This window comes from Diabrotica virgifera, chromosome 2, assembly GCF_917563875.1.
Source record: "Diabrotica virgifera virgifera chromosome 2, PGI_DIABVI_V3a".
NCBI lineage: Eukaryota > Metazoa > Arthropoda > Insecta > Coleoptera > Chrysomelidae > Diabrotica > Diabrotica virgifera.
The window spans coordinates 138,146,079-138,165,612 of record NC_065444.1 but is presented as its reverse complement, the minus strand read 5'-3'; the positions used below and the strand labels follow the sequence as shown (position 1 = coordinate 138,165,612).

At 32.8% G+C, this 19,534-nt stretch overlaps 1 protein-coding gene across 3 annotated transcripts in view; it reads left to right on the top strand.

Moving 5' to 3' along the window:
* LOC114338480 (cyclin-dependent kinase 12) overlaps positions 1–19,534 on the top strand; it is a 324,741-nt gene that overhangs the window by 89,942 nt on the left and 215,265 nt on the right. For all 3 annotated transcript variants that reach the window (XM_050643997.1, XM_050643999.1, XM_050643998.1), the window contains exon 5: positions 8,295–8,479. In XM_050643997.1, coding sequence (XP_050499954.1) covers positions 8,295–8,479 — 185 coding nt within the window. The remainder of the gene's footprint in view (positions 1–8,294; positions 8,480–19,534) is intronic.

The window sequence follows — 19,534 nt, the reverse complement described above, 5'->3', positions numbered from 1 at the left end:
CTTAAGGCCTTTATTTTGGATATGAAGAAACTGTTCATTAAAAGAATGATTATGATCTAGAAGGTTAAAGTTTGTTGAAAGGTTCTGCCAGTTTGATTGATGTTAGTCTTTGAACAGTCACCACGTCAGTTTGTGTTTTGGCTCTTATTATTCTTAGGGCCGGTTGTTCGAACGCTAATCAACAATGATCATTATCAAATATTTAATTACTGGCCCCAACTGTCAATGTCAACTTTGTTTGGGTTACTAAAAACATAATATGAAATTACTTAATCAATTATGTTAATAATTGTTATGTTAATTGATTAACTAATCTCATAATTTTAATCAATTATGTTTTCAGCAGCCCAATAAAAGTTGACATTGACAGTTTTGGTGACAGTAATTAAATATTTGATAGTGATCATTGTTGATTAGCGTTCGAACAACCGGCCCTTAATGTATTTGGTTAAGTTGATATTTGTTCTGAAAGCTGATGTAATTTTAATCTTTTTTAACTGTTTGGCTATTTTTATTGATATCTTGTCTGTATATGTAATAGAGCAGATAGTACTGGGTTTTTTCTCTGGTGGTGGGAAGACTAATTATAATTTTAAACGAAAAATTGCATAAAAAAGCCCTAAAATTAGTCTTCCCACCACCAGAGAAAAACCCATATACAGGCAAGATATGCTCTCTTATTATGCTCTCTTATATATACAGGCAAGATAGATATCAACAAAAATAGCCAAAATCATAAAAAAGAAAGGAATAACACCAGCTTTCAGAACAAACATCAAATTAAGCAAATACATTAATAACATTATGGGCCAAAACAAAGCAATTGCAGATTGGTGTCTACAAACTGACATGTGCTGACTGTTCAGAAACTTAACTGTCAAACTGGCAGAACCTTTGACAAACACATAGCAGAACACAAAAATGCTTTCAATAATATAAAAACAGATTCTACATATTCACTTCACCTTCTAGATCGTAATCATCCTTTTAATAAACAATTTCAAATTCTTCATATTCAAAATAAAGGCTATCTTTATTAGAATCTACAGAATAATAAATTAAAAAATACAGATAATTCTGAATGACCAACTTGAGACACTCAGTAAAATACATCACTTGAGAAAAGCACTTTCCCGAAACAGCTGTAGTGACATTAACTTATAATAAATTTTGTGGAAATAAAAGTTTTTTAGTGTTTAATTGGTAGATTCAATTAATTCATTTGGATAATTTTTCATTTAAATTTACTAAAAAAGTGAAGTTTTTATATCTTCCTCTTTTTGTTTGATTTAAAATAATTGTAATTTTAATGATAATTAGAATAATTTTCGATAATGAAAAATTGGAAAAATACATTTTTGGCACATAATTGTTAATAAATAAAGAAAAACACCTAATTTTCTACAGTATGCATAAAAGTTTTCTTTTTATAGGTAGGTATATAATAACTAAAAAACTTGCTAGATCCCTTGATTATTCCAGTCTTTTTTAAATCATTTTTCCAACTATTACTACATATTTGTTAATGTGTTAATAATTTGTTGATTGGTTACTTGCAACTTCTTCCAATCTTTTAAAATATATTAAATTTAGTAATAGTACACTTCGCGTCAAAAAAACTGGTACAACTCTTATAACCGAAAATCGCGTTTTTCAAGTTGTGTAAGTTGATCTTGTCAAATGTGTCATTCTAATTTCTAGGGCAACGTTGCCAGTCATCTCAATTAAGTACCCATACATTGATTCGTGTTTTATTATAATTTATGAAAATATTTTAATTCAAAAATAATGATAATTAATGAATCTAGACATAACTTTAAATTATTATGTTTAAATTAAAATCGAGAAGCGTGATTGGTTTCTCGTAAATTGTACTGTAAATACAAAACTCTATTGAGTTGTGGGATACTAGAATAAACACACGGGAAAAATAAAAAAATTGATTTGAAATTAATACAATATGAATAACTTTTACAGTAAACAAGTGTGGAATTTAAATATATGTTCTACAATTCGAAACTGCTGAAATATTAATATTTTGTCATAGCTCCATTATTATTAGGCCCAAACCAGACGGGTCACTCTGCATCGCTACTCTGTGGATCCACAGAGTGGCTGACGATGATTTACCGTGGGTTCTTATGTAGAGTGGCCTTCGCACCCCACACGAGCGAGTGTAGCCGGCCACAGTCGCCGAGCGTCACTACTAGTGGCGTCCACTAGTGGCAAACCCAAGTCAGACACTTAACGTTCCCGATAACGGACCGAATTGAACTGACTACAAGCACAAGCAGATTGCCGATCCTAGCTTTCTATGCATACGCGGTATATGCCGGACTCAAACGACTCGTGTACTTGGCGAATAATCGTCACTTGCGTATACTTGCCTTGTCGTCTGAGTGGGTTACTCGTACAATTATTTGTCACTCGTTGCCACTCGTTCGTCTTCCAACTGTTGTCGGTAAAAATGACCCGAGTCAAAGGGATCCCGATTATTCGCACACTTGCGAAGTACATACTTGTCTGTACTTGCAGAGGCGGTCAAACGAAATGTATAAATAATTGGCATTTACTGTGACTATTCATTTAGACCAGTGTATTTAACACTATATAAAAACACCGGAATAAATCGACTTTTAAACACACCACCTAGAGACTTGCTAGTTTTGCATTGTGTTCAGGATGATGTCAGGAAAAAAGTCTACAATAGAAAAATGGGTGGAAATGTCTAATTAATAATTGATTTTTAAAGTTCGTAACATGCATTAAAAAGTGCCTAAACATGTCAAAATAAGCATATTAAGGGTCAAGTTTTGTTACTCGCGGGGTTTTTGAGGCCGCTGAACACGACTACACTATCAGAACCTACCCCCGGAGCACCTGGTGCCCAGGGTCACTGCTAGGGCACGTCATATGGAGGTTCGAGGGCTATCGGCCCTAAATTGATGCAATCAGTTTACTTGGAGGTTTGTGGAGTCGCTGAATACGAATATGCCATCAGAACCGACCCCCCGTAGCCTCTATTGCCCAGTGACACTGCTGTAGCACATCATCTTCTGGAGTTTCGAGGGATTTTGGTACTAAATTAATGCAAACGGATTATACGGGGGTTTGGGTGCTGCTGAACACGAATACTCCATCAGAACCGACCCCCGGAGCACCCGTTGTGCCCGTGGTCACTTCTAAGGCACGTCATCTTCTGGGGTTTTTAAGGTTTCGGCACTGAATGCATGCAAATAGATGTAGGCGGTTTTGGGTCGCTGAATACGAATACGCCATCAGAACCGACCCCCCGACCACCTGGTACACAATGGTAAGGCATGTTATTTTCAGGAGTTTAAAGGGTTTTTGGGCATCAGGTGCAACGGGGGGGTCGGTTTTGATGGCGTATATTTGCTCAGCTACCCCGAAAACTCCCGAGTAATCTGTTTGCATACATTTAGTGCCGAAAACCCTCTAAACTGTAGATGTCGTGCCTCAGCAGTGAACCTGGACACCAGGTGCCCCGATGGTCAGTTCTGATGGCGTATTCGTCCTCAGCGACCCAAAAACCCCCGAGTAACAAAACGTGGTCCTAATACACTTATTTTGACATGTTTATGCACTTTTGGATGCATATCATGCACTTTAAAATGTAACGATGCATTTCCAGCCATTTTTCTATTGTGGACTTTTTTACTGGTTTCATCCTGAACACAATGAACAGTTGTAAATTTCTACGTGCTGTATTTAAATATCAATTTATTTTTTCCTAAATGTCCTGGTCTATTTATTAATAATCACACCACTAATTCATTTGTCAAGGTCGTTAAGCCAAATGTTTACGCTCGCGTACTTGTAAATTGTACACGTCGTGTGAGTGCCCTGTTTGTCATTACAATCGCAAACTCGTATACTTTCCAAGTAGGCGAATAATTCTGTACTTGCGAAGTACACGAGTCGTTTGAGGCCAGCTAGGTTATACCGAATACGATTGGATTATTATATTTTAGAAGTTTAAAACTTCTTTAGAACTTATAGAAGTTTTAAAAGTACTTAAAACATTGTTCATTATCACCTAATATATTATTCTGAAGCTATTTCTTTTGAAACAACTAGCATCACAACTTTTGAAAATTTAAAACTACTTTTGTATGTAAATGTAACAAATAAATCAAGAAAAATAATTTACTGGGTATAAATTTTACAAAAAAAAAACACAACCACAACATACAACATTTGTTAATTATGAAAACAATTATTAAAAACTACTTTTATATTTATGTAAACGTCCGAAGTGGAAGTGGAAACGTTAATACAATCATTTTTTAAGTTAAATTGTGGCTTATTTCCCATTTAGAATAATAAATTAGGTACATAAATGCCACAAAGAAATAGCTTCAGAATAATAATATATTAGGTGATAATGAACAATGATTTAAAATGAACAATGTTTTAAATACTTTTAAAATTTATAAAATTTTTAGAAGTTTTAAACTTCTAAAATATAATAATCGAATCGTACTACCTAAATGCATAGAAAGCTAGGATCGGCAATCTGCTTGTGCTTGTAGCCGGTTCAGTTCGGCTTGTCCCGGTCCGTTATCGGGAACGTTAAGTAATTCAGACGGACCACTTTTGTAGCTGCCGCAGATGTTTACGAGAGGTTATAGGGTGAGCACCTAAAATTAATTTCGATTCGGAACGGTTTTTGATCTAAGTGCAAAACAGACCGGATGTAATATGTGATACAAGAACCCGAGGGCATATTTATAGGTCATTAAAAGGAAAACCGTGGGACGTCATCTTTGAATTATTTGTTTCTGATTTTAAAGAAGGTCCTATCGAGAAGAATAAATTCCATAAGCAATGTTTTCTCTATTATTTATATTTACCTACATTTTATTATACATTGGATGCATTTGAACTGAACAAAACAAATAGGTATTCACAATCTTGTTTATTTATGTTAAATAGTGGGGTTCCATTCTAGGTCAAAAAAGGTTTTATTGTTTGTTGTTGAAAACAAAACGATAATATATCAATCAAAAGGAGGTTGCAAGCTAACATGTTTTTCACTTTCACTCGGTTGTCAGGTTATATCAAACTATTTTACGCCTGTAGGATACCAGATGTACTGGTTGATTTTTATGTGCTTGTTTCTGTGATACTTATAGCTGTTTTTGTCTGGTTCTTCTTAATTCCATTTATGGAGTTTATTTAAGTATTAAAGTTATTTAAGTATGAAATTTTATAAAATATTTAAAACTATGGACACTACAAACACTGATTTTGACGAACACACTTTTTAAAAAAAATATTAGCCGGCAAGTTTTTAATCATTTGAACAAACTTTTTTTCTCACCCATTACATTACTCGCCGTACCCTTCCAAACGATCCACTTCGCAGCGTAGTCGCCGGCGTTAGAAAATCGCCTGTTTCAGCCACTCTGTGGATCCACAGAGTAGAGCTGCAGAGTGGTCCGTCTGGTTTGGGCGTTAATCACCTCTTGTAATCTTCTGGGCACTGAGAAATAAATTTAGTTACATATAAATTTTCATCTTCGTCCAAGCTTTCCCAGGTTTCTTCAATGATGGTTAATTGGTAGTGATAAAAATAATCTCTCTCTCCTGTCGTTTCCCCATTACTGAGGATCGTGATTTCTTCCAATATTCCTAACAATGTTTCTCCATTGGTCTCTATCTTCAGCTGCTCTAAGAGCTTCGTAGAATGAGTTTCCAGCTGAATGCTTTATTTGGTCAGACCATCTAGTTGGTGACCGTCCTCTTGATCTTCTCCCCGGAACGTTTCCAGAAACAATTAATCTCTCCAAACTGTCGTCACCTCTGCGAACCACGTGACCAAAGAATTGCAGAATTCGTTGCAGACATATTGTGGACAGCCTTTTTTTAATATTGAGTTGGTTTAGAATGGAAACGTTTGTCCTATGAGCTGTCCAAAGTATGCGCAGCATTCTTCTCCAGCACCACATCTCAAAGGCATCAATGTTTTGGCGCTCTCATGCGCGAAGAAGTCTCTGCTTCGTATAGAAATATTGAGAATACAAGGGCATTCACCAGTCTCATCTTGATATTTTGAGAGATAGATCTGTCTTTCCAAACTTTAGTTAGGCGACTCATCGCATTTTTTGCCATACCAATACGTCTCCGAACTTCTGCTTCACAGTTACCATCGTTAGTTATACTAGACCCGAGATAGACAAAGGTGTTTACTATCTGGTATTCCTGTAATATGTTAGTCAGTTGAATAGTGTCAAATCTGTCGACCACCATTATTTTTGTCTTAGCTTTATTGATTTTCAGACCAACTCTATTGCTTTCGTACTCAACTCTTCGCAGAAGATCAAACATTTCTTACTCATTTGCTGCTATAAGTGTAGTGTTATCAGCAAATCTTAAATTGGAGATTTTCCTACCAGCTACTGTTACTCCACCGGCCCATCCTTCTAAAACCATCCTCATGACATGTTCACCATAAATGTTAAATAAGTCAGGTGACAACACGCATCCTTGTCTAACACCTCTCTCGGTCTTGAATTGGTTTGAGAACTTCTGATCTAGTCGTACTGTCGCTATATTAGACTGGTACAGATTTTTAATAAGTGTCACCAGGTGCATTGGTGCGCCCATTTCTATTAAAATTGACCACAGATTTATCCAGCTTACACAATCAAATGCTTTTTGGTAGTCAACGAAGCATATAATCATAGGTACTTGAAATTCTCTAGACTTTTCAATGAGTTGTCTCAGGTTCAGGATTTGTTCCCTTGTACCTTTACCCTTTACAAACCCAGCTTGTTCTTGAGGTATTTGGTAATGTAGATAGGCTTTTAATCTGTTTTTGATGATATGCAACAAGATTTTACTAGCATGTGTTATTAGTGACAGTGTGCGGTAGTTTTCACATCTGGTAGTAGTTCCTTTTTTGTGTAGTGGGATATAAATTGAGGTACACCAATCAGATGGCCATTTTCCTGAATTCCAAACAGCGACACAGATAGAATGGATGATATGTGTAATCCTTTGTCACCTAGTAACTGTAGTATTTCACATGGTATTGAATCCATGCCTGGGGATTTATTTCTCTTTAGTGATTTAATTGCATCTTTGACTTCAGCGAGTAAGACAGTAGGTTCTCTAGGGTATCCTCGTCATACTTGGCAGCAAATGTAGGTATTGAACACCCTACTAAATTATGTTAAACAAATGTTTCTGGCTACTACCAGAGGCGTACGACGGGGTAAAGTCATTGATGGACCCTTCCCAAATTTTACGCCACTTGCGTAATTGCTATTTTAGTGAAATTTTTTGATTCTGCAATACTTTATATGTAAATAATATATTCTTCATTCGTAACGATAAAGCATGTAATTAGTTTTCGAGATATCTGAAGTTAAAATGAAACGGCACAGTTATTTTGATTAATGTATTATGCACCTGCGTTTTTAACTTCAAATATCTCTTAAACTAACGCTTTTATCGTTACGAATGAAGAGTATATTATTTACACAGAAAGTATTGGAGAATCTAAAAATCATGCTAAAATGCGCAAAATTTTTTTCTGATCTTTAATGTTAGTTTTTCTTCAAAAAAAAAAACGCGAAAAATGCGGTTTTTATTTTTGAAAGTATGTTTCACCAATTTTAAAATCTGAAAAAATTTAGGTTGAAATATTGTGCAAAAATACACATTATAATTATTTTTCATGAGAACGAGTGTCTTAGTTTTTTTTAAACTCATTTAAAATTATTCTAAATATTCGAATTTTCGAGATATAAAATTAAAAAACAAAAATTTTCAGATAGAACTTTTTGAAAGCTACAACTTTTTTAAATAAAGTTTTTCGCTAGCTCTCGATGCGGCTGAGATAAAAAATAAAAACAAAAAGCCTAATTACGCTCTACAGAGGTCATGTGACCACTTAGGGGCATGGGCGCCCATACCCATGGTTATCCAAAGAATACACAATATATTGTGCAACCTCTTCACGTCTGTCCCCCCCCTGAAAATTTTTATATAGGCGCCCGTGCTTAGGGGGCTAAGAATTTCAGAAAGTGAGTTTCTCTACATGTGCTAAAAAGTAGCCTATATGGTATTCGAAATGAGGCATTTTTCAATATCTTACCCGATTAGGTCCTTTAATTTCTAACTTAAATTGTGGGTTATTCCCCAAGTAAAATAGTAAATTGAATAATTTCTGATTAATTGGTTCATGAAAGAAATAATGACAGCTTAAACACCGTTAATTTATTCAACAAAAAAATAAAACAGTTAATGTCATCATTTTTTTTTAGGTAACAGTAGACACTAGAGGTTGTTCCCCTGTATCTAACGATAGCATAGCATCTCCAGAAACCTATGAAGTTAGAAGTCCGACCCCAACTAGTCAGACACCACCATTAAAATACAGTCGAGAATATGGCTCAAGAGATTTCACAACAAGAGAATCACCACACACCCCTCCTATTCATAGTACAAGGTAAACTATTAATACTCATTAAAATGTTCATTAAAGGAAAACTACATCTTGAGATTGCATGAGTTCTTTAGTTCCATCTTTTGCTTGAGATGGATTTGGCTCATCACTGCAAATAATTTATTTATTCTATTATAAAACGTATATCAATAAAACATCAAACGTTACTACTTAAGATCATTGATTATAGACACGGATAGATCCCCAGCGCTTATGGACGGAAGCGTGTCCCCTTTACCATCCAAAAAATTAAAATTTTAGTCAAGAATCAGCGACTCTAGTGGTTATTTCGTGAAATAGCCAGTTAGGAATTTGTTCTCGCAAGAGAATGATCGTAGACTGACGTTCGGTTACCTCCCCTATCACTCCCACCACAACCAATTTATGGCAGTACCTATTAAATTAGAAAACGACCTTGAGACACCCAGAGAAGTGAAGTAATAATCCTATTTAGCGTAGCGAACAGTTTGAATGTAATACCTTGTCGATATTTAAGGGTTTTCTAAAATACGATAATATGAGGTTCTCAACTGTACCGATCTGTCAACGGATAAAAATTGTTTGTATGTAATTTAGTATGTTAATAACACAAACCAAGGAGTGCCCGATATAATTTTTAAATTCTAAATATAAATTAATTAATAATAAAAAAATGACTTTTTTATAAATTTTAAAGAAAATTTTTCGACCCGGGCAGATATTGTTTTGGATTTTTTGGATCATTTAAAACAAAAACGGTCTTTTAGAACAGGGTAGAAAAATAAATATGAGCGATTTCAGGGTAAAAATCAATACAGGTACAGTCGAACCCGCTTATTGGAATAGCCTTTGTGCCAACCAAAAGTATTCCTATAGCCGGGATATTCTAATAACCGATGGTTGGTTGCTACTATAAATGTTTCGGGACCTCGACCTCAAATTTCTATTCCTCATAGGCGTAACCAGGATGATCCTAAGGGGGAAGGGGTTACAACTACCTGAAAGGGGGGGGGTTACAACTAATGGAAGGTCTCTGATGGCTATGGTGTTAAGCGTATAGAGCTCAAAGTACATCCCAATGGGGGGGGGGGGGTTCTAACCCCCAAAACACCCCAGGTTACGCCTATGCTATTCCTTAAACCGGGATATTCCTTTAAGAGGTATTCTAATAAGCGTGTTCGACTGTATTTGAAGGTGCTAAATGGTAGGATGGATATAGTTAATTAAAAATACATACAGAGGTACTCGTAAATCGACTTCTTTTTTTTATAAAAAAAGGCCAAAGTCAGAAAATACGGTTTTTCATATTTTAAATACGTAAATCATATTTAAGCAAAAGTTTGATTTGATTGATTTAAATTTTTATAAGTTAAAATCCATAAAGAATTAACCGAGATAATTGCAAAAAGCCACGTTTTTTTGCATTATTTTGTAACTGTTAATAACTTTTAACAAAACGGCCGTAAGGAACTTATTGTACCTTGATCACGAGGAAATTAAGTGCCTTTATTAGTGTACAAAATTTTAAGAAGATCTATTTGTTAGTTTATGAGTTATGTTAAATGTTCATGGAATGTTTAAACAGTCATTGTTGCTCTATAGTACATTCTTTCACGGTTTTTGCTCTAAATTTTAAAGAACCGCTTGGATTGACATGAAATTGGACATAAGTATAGCTTACATGTCAAAGAAAAAAAGTGATATTGTGCCGATGTGTGCTTTTGCCCTGGGGTGACTTCACCTATATGTCCAAAATAAGTCCGGAAATGGGTAAACTCACTAATTTTAAGTGACTTTTATTCTATAGAGCTTTTTCGCCAAGTCAACACTTTTGTAGTTATTTGCGAGTGAATATGTTCATTTTTCAACAAAATAATCACATTTTTAGACGGTTTTTCGAAAATAACTCAAAAAAAAACGATCTCAGCAAAAATATAGCTTATAAAAAAAGTAAAAAAATAATGGTGTATGACTTAGGTCTCTGGATTTCGTAGAACCAGAGTTATAGCCAATGAAAAATAGATTCATATTCACCAAATTTCAAATAGAATATTTCGACGAGAAATACCCAAAAAATTAAGCACTTTTTGGGAAAACCCATTTTAACTCTTCTAAAGTCTTTAAAAAAAGCTTTATTTCTGTTTTTACAAAAAGTTTCTAGCATTAAATTTAAGCAAGTTGCGCTCAAAATAAAGTTGGTCCCTTTTGTTTTGGCAAAAAAATTCGGGAAGACCAACTCCTAATTAGCAACTTAAATGAAATTAATCTTTACCGCCCCACAAATTATTTTACTTATGTTGTGTTTATATGATCTGTAAGTTTCATCAATTCAAAATTTTATTTTGAAAAATAGGTTTTGTTTTCAAAATAACTTAAAAATGGTTAGAGATACCAAAAATCTCGAAAAACAAAAAAGTAAGCATTGCTTTCTTTATTAAGCTTTTTTTAAACACTTTAAATAAGTTGTAATGAGTTTTCCCCGAAATGTGATTCATTTTTGGATATTTCATGTTAAAGTATTCCATTTGGAATTTGACGAATATGAACCTATTTTTCATTAGCTATAAGTCTGCTTCTACTAGGTAAAGAAACGTGATATATACACCATTTCTTTAAATTTCTTACAGGCTATATTTTTGCTACGAATGATTTTTCCACAAAATACTTACTATTTGAGTTATTTGCGAAAAACCGTCTAAAAGAGTGGTTATTTTGTTGAAAAAATGAACATATTCACTGGCAAATAACTCGCAAAGTATTGACTTAGTGAAAAAACTCTATAGAACAAAAGTTACTTAAAATTAGTCAGTTTATCCATTTCCTGACTTATTTTGGACGAATATTTTTTCACCCCCAAAAGGGGGTGGAAACCACCCCCAGCGCAAAAGCACACATCGGCACAATATCACTTTTTTTCTTTGACTTGTTAGCTATGTGTATGCCAAATTTCATGTCAATCCAAGCGGTTCTTTAAAATTTAGAGGTTTTGCAATATTTTACCGTTAAAGAACGGACTACTAGGAATATTTTGAGAGCTGTTTGGCAAAGTGCATTGAGTTCTTAAAAACTCAAAGTACTAAGAAAGTTAAAAAAAAATAATATATTTGTTTTTTTTTTAATGTTAAGCAAGTCGCTAAAAAATGGTGAGTTTTTTCCTTATATCTAAACAATTAGAATATCTTTGTCATTTTTTCTGATAAATAATTATAATTGATTGTATCAAAAATCTGGTAAAAAAACACACATTAAAAAAAATAACTTTCTAGGACCAATAATAGTCAAGTTATACTTTTTTTTGAAAAATCACATTTTTATTGTTTATAAATACATAGTTGAAATTTTTTACAGAATGATATGTAATAAATATGTTTGTTTTATATTTCAATTGAAGTACGGAATATCTTCTATTTAAAACGAGGAATAACCCTTTAAAGTGAAGCTGGGACCGTGTAATGGGGAAGATTATCGGAGTCCAGTTTAGCGCGTCGAGATTTTGCTATAGAAAGTTCAATTTGAAGCGCTTGAAAATTTTTATAATATCTCAGCTTCCAGAGCATGTAGAGCCTTCATTTTTTTTAATTGGAGTAACTCGACGAAAAAATAGCAACTAGCTAATTTTCATTTTCCGGAAAAATCAGAAAAATCTGGAAAATGCACTTTTTTATTCAACATGCATTTACAACGTTAACACATAGAATTTCATAAATATTGTCATAAAATATTATAAATTTGTGAATGAATATTAAAATAAAATTATATTATATATCTATTTATATACAGGTTGGTTAATTTTATTCGCCTCGGTGTCTGTATGGAAAACGACTTGATTTAAAAAAAAATTCTTCATAGAAATATACCGGGCCATTAACACTGCAATCTAAAAATAATGTGAATTATACAGGGTGCTTCAAAAAAGAGTCGTATATCAAAGATATTGTTTTTATGGAACACCCTACACCTGATGAAATTTTTAAATTACCCTTAAAAAAGAAGCTAGACTATACCTAAGTACAGGGTATTTTGATTTATTTCAATTTTTAGAAAAATGTAAAGATTTAGAAAAAAATATATATTTACAAATCTAAGAATCGGTGACAATTTTTTTCTTGGATCTTCATAATAGACTATTCAGCATATTTAAACAGATGTTTATTGTAACAAAATTTATAATTACTTAATCGTACATTTTTAGATTTAAAAATTACAGTAGAGCGTCGATTATCCGAACGTCGATCAACCGAACGACCGCTTATTCGAACTATCGACTCCCGCGTCCCGCACTCGAATACCGAGCAAGCGTTAGTAATTGACGCTTAAAATATCTTCAATTTTCTTCAATATTGTATCCAAAAATAATTATGTTGATGCAAAGACTGCACTTTTTGTTTAGTTGCTAGTTGTCATTATCAAAATATAAATAAATATGTAGGTATATAAATATGGCTTTTATTCACTTGTGGATAAATATGTATGACTATAAATATGTATCAATATATTGTAGTTCGATTATCCGAACAAATCGGTTTTCCGAACACCTATGTCCCCCAATTAGTTCGGATAATCGACGCTCTACTGTAATTGAAAACAAAAACGTTCTCAAATTAAACAAAAAATTTGTATAGATTATAATTATTCATCTTCGCTAATTCTACACAGTTTTTGTACAGGTTCATTAATTTCATCCACATTATCCATAATTTCTTGAAATAAATCAATTGTGCCGAGCTTTAATTCATAGTCAAATTTGATTTTTTTTATAAAAAATTAAGTAATCGTGTGGGGAAAAAATAAATATGTCATTTTAATTGCTTATTTGTCTAATTTGTAAAATTCATATTATAGTTTTCAAAAAGCGTATACAGGGTGAAATTTTTTCTAAGACCAAAACGAACTAATTTTTTTGAAGTCGGACCTGATTTTTTCTAGTTTGAATAAATCAGTTGATTAGGTGGTAATAGTGTAACGATTGACCAAAATAAGAGACACATCGATTTGACCGTTCAACAATTATGACGAATACAAATTTCTGTCAAAGTGTGAAACTCGCCCTGTATATTATTAAACAATAGGATCAGACACTTTTTAATGGTCATTTGTTATTCCCCATAGGAGCCTCTATACGAGGTAGGAGTATGTACAGTTCCTCATGACTCACCCTGTATAAATAGATATATACTATAATTATATTTTAATATTTATTTACAAATTTATAATATTTTATGAAAATATTTATCAAAATATATTAGTGTTAACATTGTAAATGAATGTTGAATAAAAAAGTCCATTTTCCAGAGTTTTCCGATTTTTCCGGTAAATTCAAATTAGCTGGTTGTTATTCTTTCGTCGAGTTACCCAAATTAAAAAAAAATGTTCACAAAACATAAGACTACAATACGATTTCGATATATACTCCCATTTGTATCTCGTCCTCCCTACAGGGCGCCTCAAATTTAAAATAAGAAAAACATTTCTTTTCTTCCACCCGGTATAAGTACAAAAAAAAAGTTTGAGTAAACCTTTGCATAACTGTGTAAATACTAAAGAAAAGTCTAAAATAATAAAAAAAAATTACCGGAATCCGTTAATCTGTTCACGAAAAAATCTACTATAAAAATTCAGCAGAAATTTCTATATCCCTAACTTTTGACGAGCAGTTTATTAAGAAAATTAAATACCTACATGTATACGTATTTTATTTCAATTTAAGCATATAATACCTAAAAGCACCTAAATTATTTAATTTTGAAGTTTGAACTCTTGACAAAACCGCATCCATAGAAAAAGTACAGTGTACAACACATGAGAAAGTGACATATTTCTCCCTCGCTTGAACGTGCGTCGGCTCGTGCCAACAAAAAACTTGTGCGCTCGTGAGAGATATTTCTTTTTTCTCACTTGTACAATATACTATTTGGCAATATTTATAATTCTTATTTTATTTAATTTTACTTAATTTATTATGCAATTTTGTGAGATGTTAAATAAAAAAAAGTATAGAAACTACATAGTTATCTACTGTATAACGTGCCACTAGTATTTCTTGTGAAGTAATAATTTTTAGATATTATATTATATTGGGTTAATTTGAATATCGAAAAAAGTAGATGTTATGGCATTTTTTTATTACACGCTTATTAAAATGTAATTCCAGAATAAAGAAATATAGTAGGTAATTATTATAGGCATTGATTTTGTGATACCTACTCTTAAACACGTTCTGTAAAATGTGTTATTTTAAGAATACATAATATCAAAACAACGAGGAATTACTAAGATACCGGAACAAGAGGTTAGTAACGGCAACGGTAAGCTAAAACGTGGGTGTGTTAGTATTCTTTGCTAAAACTATCTTTCTGCTTGCTGCTTTTAGCGGACACTAAACAGTAAACAGACCCGAACACAGCACACCCGCCGGCCCCCCGCGGGTGACCCGAAGAATTCGAAGATCTTCCAAGCTTATCTAGAGTGGGGAAACCGTATTTACGTTGAGAATGTAGGGGAGGCACTGAAAATGAAGAAACCTTTTATGTTGGATTTCTTTCGACTGCCGCGTAATCATCATTCTCAAATATAGATGGCTATACTGTTTTGAGGGGAGAAAATTTGGCACGGTTTTGTTGTACAGCGTTGGGTATCTATCCGTGTCTATAATCAATGTTAAGATTTAATATCTACACTGTTGTTAATCATATCTCAAAATTTACGCACGTTGCCCTCCTATTAGATTTGCAAAATTGAAGCCATTTAAAAATGTTAGTAATTCACATATTATTTGTTCTGGGTTTCCTTCCGTAGTTTTCTCATTTCTACTTAATTCATTTTTCGCTTTGATTTTCCTTTTTTGTTGATTTTGGGCTAAATGGGACATTAATAGATATTGTATAAATAAGATCAATTAGTCTAGTGCATACCAAACCCTTCTTTCAGTGCGTCATGGATTATTTTCTCTAACGCAATAAGTTGGAGGTTACAGAAAGAAACGTACCTCCGTGCTTATTATACATATTATAACTTAGAAAATTATGTATTCGTTAACGAGTATTTGCATAAACCCATTAATGTCCAGAACTATCAACATCATTGAAACCATTCAAATCAATGTTTTCTGTTAGAAAAAATATTAAAGACATGAAACAATGTTTACCATGTTTTGATATTTAGTTTATAGGCCTTGGGCCCGCATATACAATTATTATTTATGACCACACCGTTGAAACTTTTTGTACTTGTTATTTTTGTGGAGTCGGACAAATTTTGAGCTTGGCGCATTATGGTAGTGGGGCGTTTGTCTGTCAAGCGGTGACGAAGTTGTCAATTTTATGCAAGAAAAAAATTTATTACCACATTGGTCATTCTATTTTAATCAATGGATTTTATCATATAAACAACGAAAACAATTTTGTCGGACAAAAATATTGGGGCATATGACGCGTCGGACACGCTAAATATGTCAAATTTATGAAAATAATAAATTTATTACCACATGGATAATTTTAACGGTATCTACCATAAAACATTTTTACAATAATGTGGTAACCTTGTCGGACAATTTTCACGGGGCATATGCGCAGTCGGACGCGCCGAAGATGTCAATTTCCTGAAATTATTTTATTTACAACCATTTTTCCGACAACATTAGTAGGTTATAAGTAATTATATTCTTAATCAAAAAATCAACGTGTCGGACAAAAATATTGGGGCAACTCGACAGTCGGACAAAAAATTTAATTTTTATTAGTAAAGTATACTTTCAAATTATGCTGGGTTCGTGCATCCCTTATCTTTACAACCATTTTTCCGACAAAAGTAGTAGGTTACAAGTAATTATATTCTTAAACAAAAAATGTAATTGTCTGACAAAAATGTTGGGGCAAACGAACAGAAAACTTAATTCTTTTAGGCTATCGACGAGGAGGTATTATCAAAAAAAAATTTTAAAACAGTGTTTCTCGGTTACTTTTGAATCGATTTAGCTGAAAATTGGTACACACACTAAGTAAAGCATTTAAAAGGGTATGACGTAGATCGGAACCCAAAATTTTCTTAAAAAATTTTCCGACAAGAGGGAAAATTTTAGAAAAATTGTGATCTGATAATTTGTGTACATACTCCTTGAACAACGACAAACGTCGTTCTGTATTTTTTCTTGAATTAAGAAAAAAAATTTTCAGCACATGTATCAGGTTATAAGTAGTTATACTCCAAATCAAAAAATCTAAGTGCCCGACATAAATAGTGGGGCACATCCAAAGTCGGACAAAAAATTTAATTTTTATTAATTAACTATACTTTTAAACAATTCTGGGTTCGTCTATCCCTTATCTTTACCACCATTTTTCCGACAAAAGTAGTAGGATATAAGTAATTATACTCTTAAACAAAAAATGTAATTGTCTGACAAAAATGTTGGGGCAAACGAACAGGAAACTTAATTCTTTTAGGCTATGGACGAGGAGGTACTATCCAAAAATATTTTAAAACAGATTTTCTCGGTTATTTTTGAATCGATTTAGCTGAATATTGGTACACAAACTAAGTAAAACATTTAAAAATGTATTACGTAGAGCTGTACCCAAAATTTTCCCAAAAAAATTTCGGACAAGAGGGAAAATTTTAGAAAAATTGTGATCTGATATTTGCGTACATACTCCTTGAACAACGACAAACATCGTTCTGTAGTTATTTTTTCCAATTAAAAAAAATTTCCGACACAAGTATCAGGTTATAAGTAGTTATATTCTAAATCAAAAAATCTAAGTGTCCGACAAAAATATTGGGTCAAATCCAAAGTCGGACAAAAAATTTAATTTTTATTAATAAACTGTCTTTTAAACAATACGGGGTTCGTGCAACCCTTACCTTTAAAACCATTTTTCCGACAACATTAGTAGGTTATAAGTAATTATATTCTTAATCAAAAAATCAAAATGTCGGACAAAAATATTGGGGCAACTCGACAGTCGGACAAAAAATTTAATTTTTATTAGTAAAGTATACTTTCAAATTATGCTGGGTTCGTGCATCCCTTATCTTTACAACCATTTTTCCGACAAAAGTAGTAGGTTGCAAGTAATTATATTATTAAACAAAAAATGTAATTGTCTGACAAAAATGTTGGGGCAAACGAACAGAAAACTTAATTCTTTTAGGCTATCGACGAGAAGGTATTATCAAAAAAAAATTTAAAACAGTGTTTCTCGGTTACTTTTGAATCGATTTAGCTGAAAATTGGTACACACGTTAAGTAAAGCATTTAAAAGGGTATGACGTAGATCGGAACCCAAAATTTTCTTAAAAAATTTTCCGACAAGAGAGAAAATTTTAGAAAAATTGTGATCTGATAATTTGTGTACATACTCCTTGAACAACGACAAACATCGTTCTGTATTTTTTTCTCGAAATAAAAAAATTTTCAGCACATGTATCAGGTTATAAGTAGTTATATTCCGAATAAAAAAACATAAGTGTCCGACAAAAATATTGGGGCAAATCCAAAGTCAGACAAAAAATTTAATTTTTATTGATAAACTATACTTTTAAAGTATGCTGGGTTCGTGTATCCCTTATCTTTACAACCATTTTTCCGACAAAGGTAGTAAGTTACAAGTAATTATATTCTTAAACAAAAAATGTAATTGTTTGACAAAAATCTTGGGGCAAACGAACAGAAAACTTAATTCTTTTAGGCTATCGACGAGAAAGTAATATCAAAAAATTTTAAAAGAGTTTTCTCGGTTATTTTTGAATCGATTTAGCTCAAAATTGGTACACACACTAAGTAAAACATTTAAAAATGTATTACGTAGAGCTGTACCCAAAATTTTCCCAAAAAAATTTCGGACAAGAGGGAAAATTTTAGAAAAATTGTGATCTGATATTTGCGTACATACTCCTTGAACAACGACAAACATCGTTCTGTAGTTATTTTTTCCAATTAAAAAAAATTTCCGACACAAGTATCAGGTTATAAGTAGTTATATTCTAAATCAAAAAATCTAAGTGTCCGACAAAAATATTGGGTCAAATCCAAAGTCGGACAAAAAATTTAATTTTTATTAATAAACTGTCTTTTAAACAATACTGGGTTCGTGCAACCCTTACCTTTAAAACCATTTTTCCGACAACATTAGTAGGTTATAAGTAATTATATTTTTAATCAAAAAATCAAAGTGTCGGACAAAAATATTGGGGCAACTCGACAGTCGGACAAAAAATTTAATTTTTATTAGTAAAGTATACTTTCAAATTATGCTGGGTTCGTGCATCCCTTATCTTTACAACCATTTTTCCGACAAAAGTAGTAGGTTACAAGTCATTATATTTTTAAACAAAAAATGTAATTGTCTGACAAAAATGTTGGGGCAAACGAACAGAAAACTTAATTCTTTTAGGCTATCGACGAGGAGGTATTATCAAAAAAAAATTTATAACAGTGTTTCTCGGTTACTTTTGAATCGATTTAGCTGAAAATTAGTACACACGCTAAGTAAAGCATTTAAAAGGGTATGACGTAGATCGGAACCCAAAATTTTCTTAAAAAATTTTCCGACAAGAGGGAAAATTTTAGAAAAATTGTGATCTGATAATTTGTGTACTTTGTGTATTTGTGTATTGTGTATTTTTTTCTCGAATTAAAAAAAAAATTTCAGCACATGTATCAGGTTATAAGTAGTTATATTCCAAATCAAAAAATCTAAGTGCCCGACATAAATAGTGGGGCCAGTGCCGGTTTATGCACTGGGCGCTTGGGGCGGGCGCCCAGGGGCCCGGGCCCCGGAGGGGCCCGTAGAGACCCGTTCCTTTTCTTAATAAAAAAAGTTTAGTCCGCTAAATAATCTACATATTTTCCAAAATGGAAAAAAAAGACGACGAAATACCTGCGATTTCGAAATGGTCTGATTTTAAGACTGATGACTTTCTAAAAACTGTGAACTTTTAAACCAAAGAGTGATTTTAAACCAAGGGGTGAGAAAATTGTAAAACAATGTACCAAGATGGAGACAAACCTTATTATAGAAGATTAAATAAAAGCAACTTTTATAGAGGAAAACCCAATGAAAGGAAAGAAAATAGAGAGCT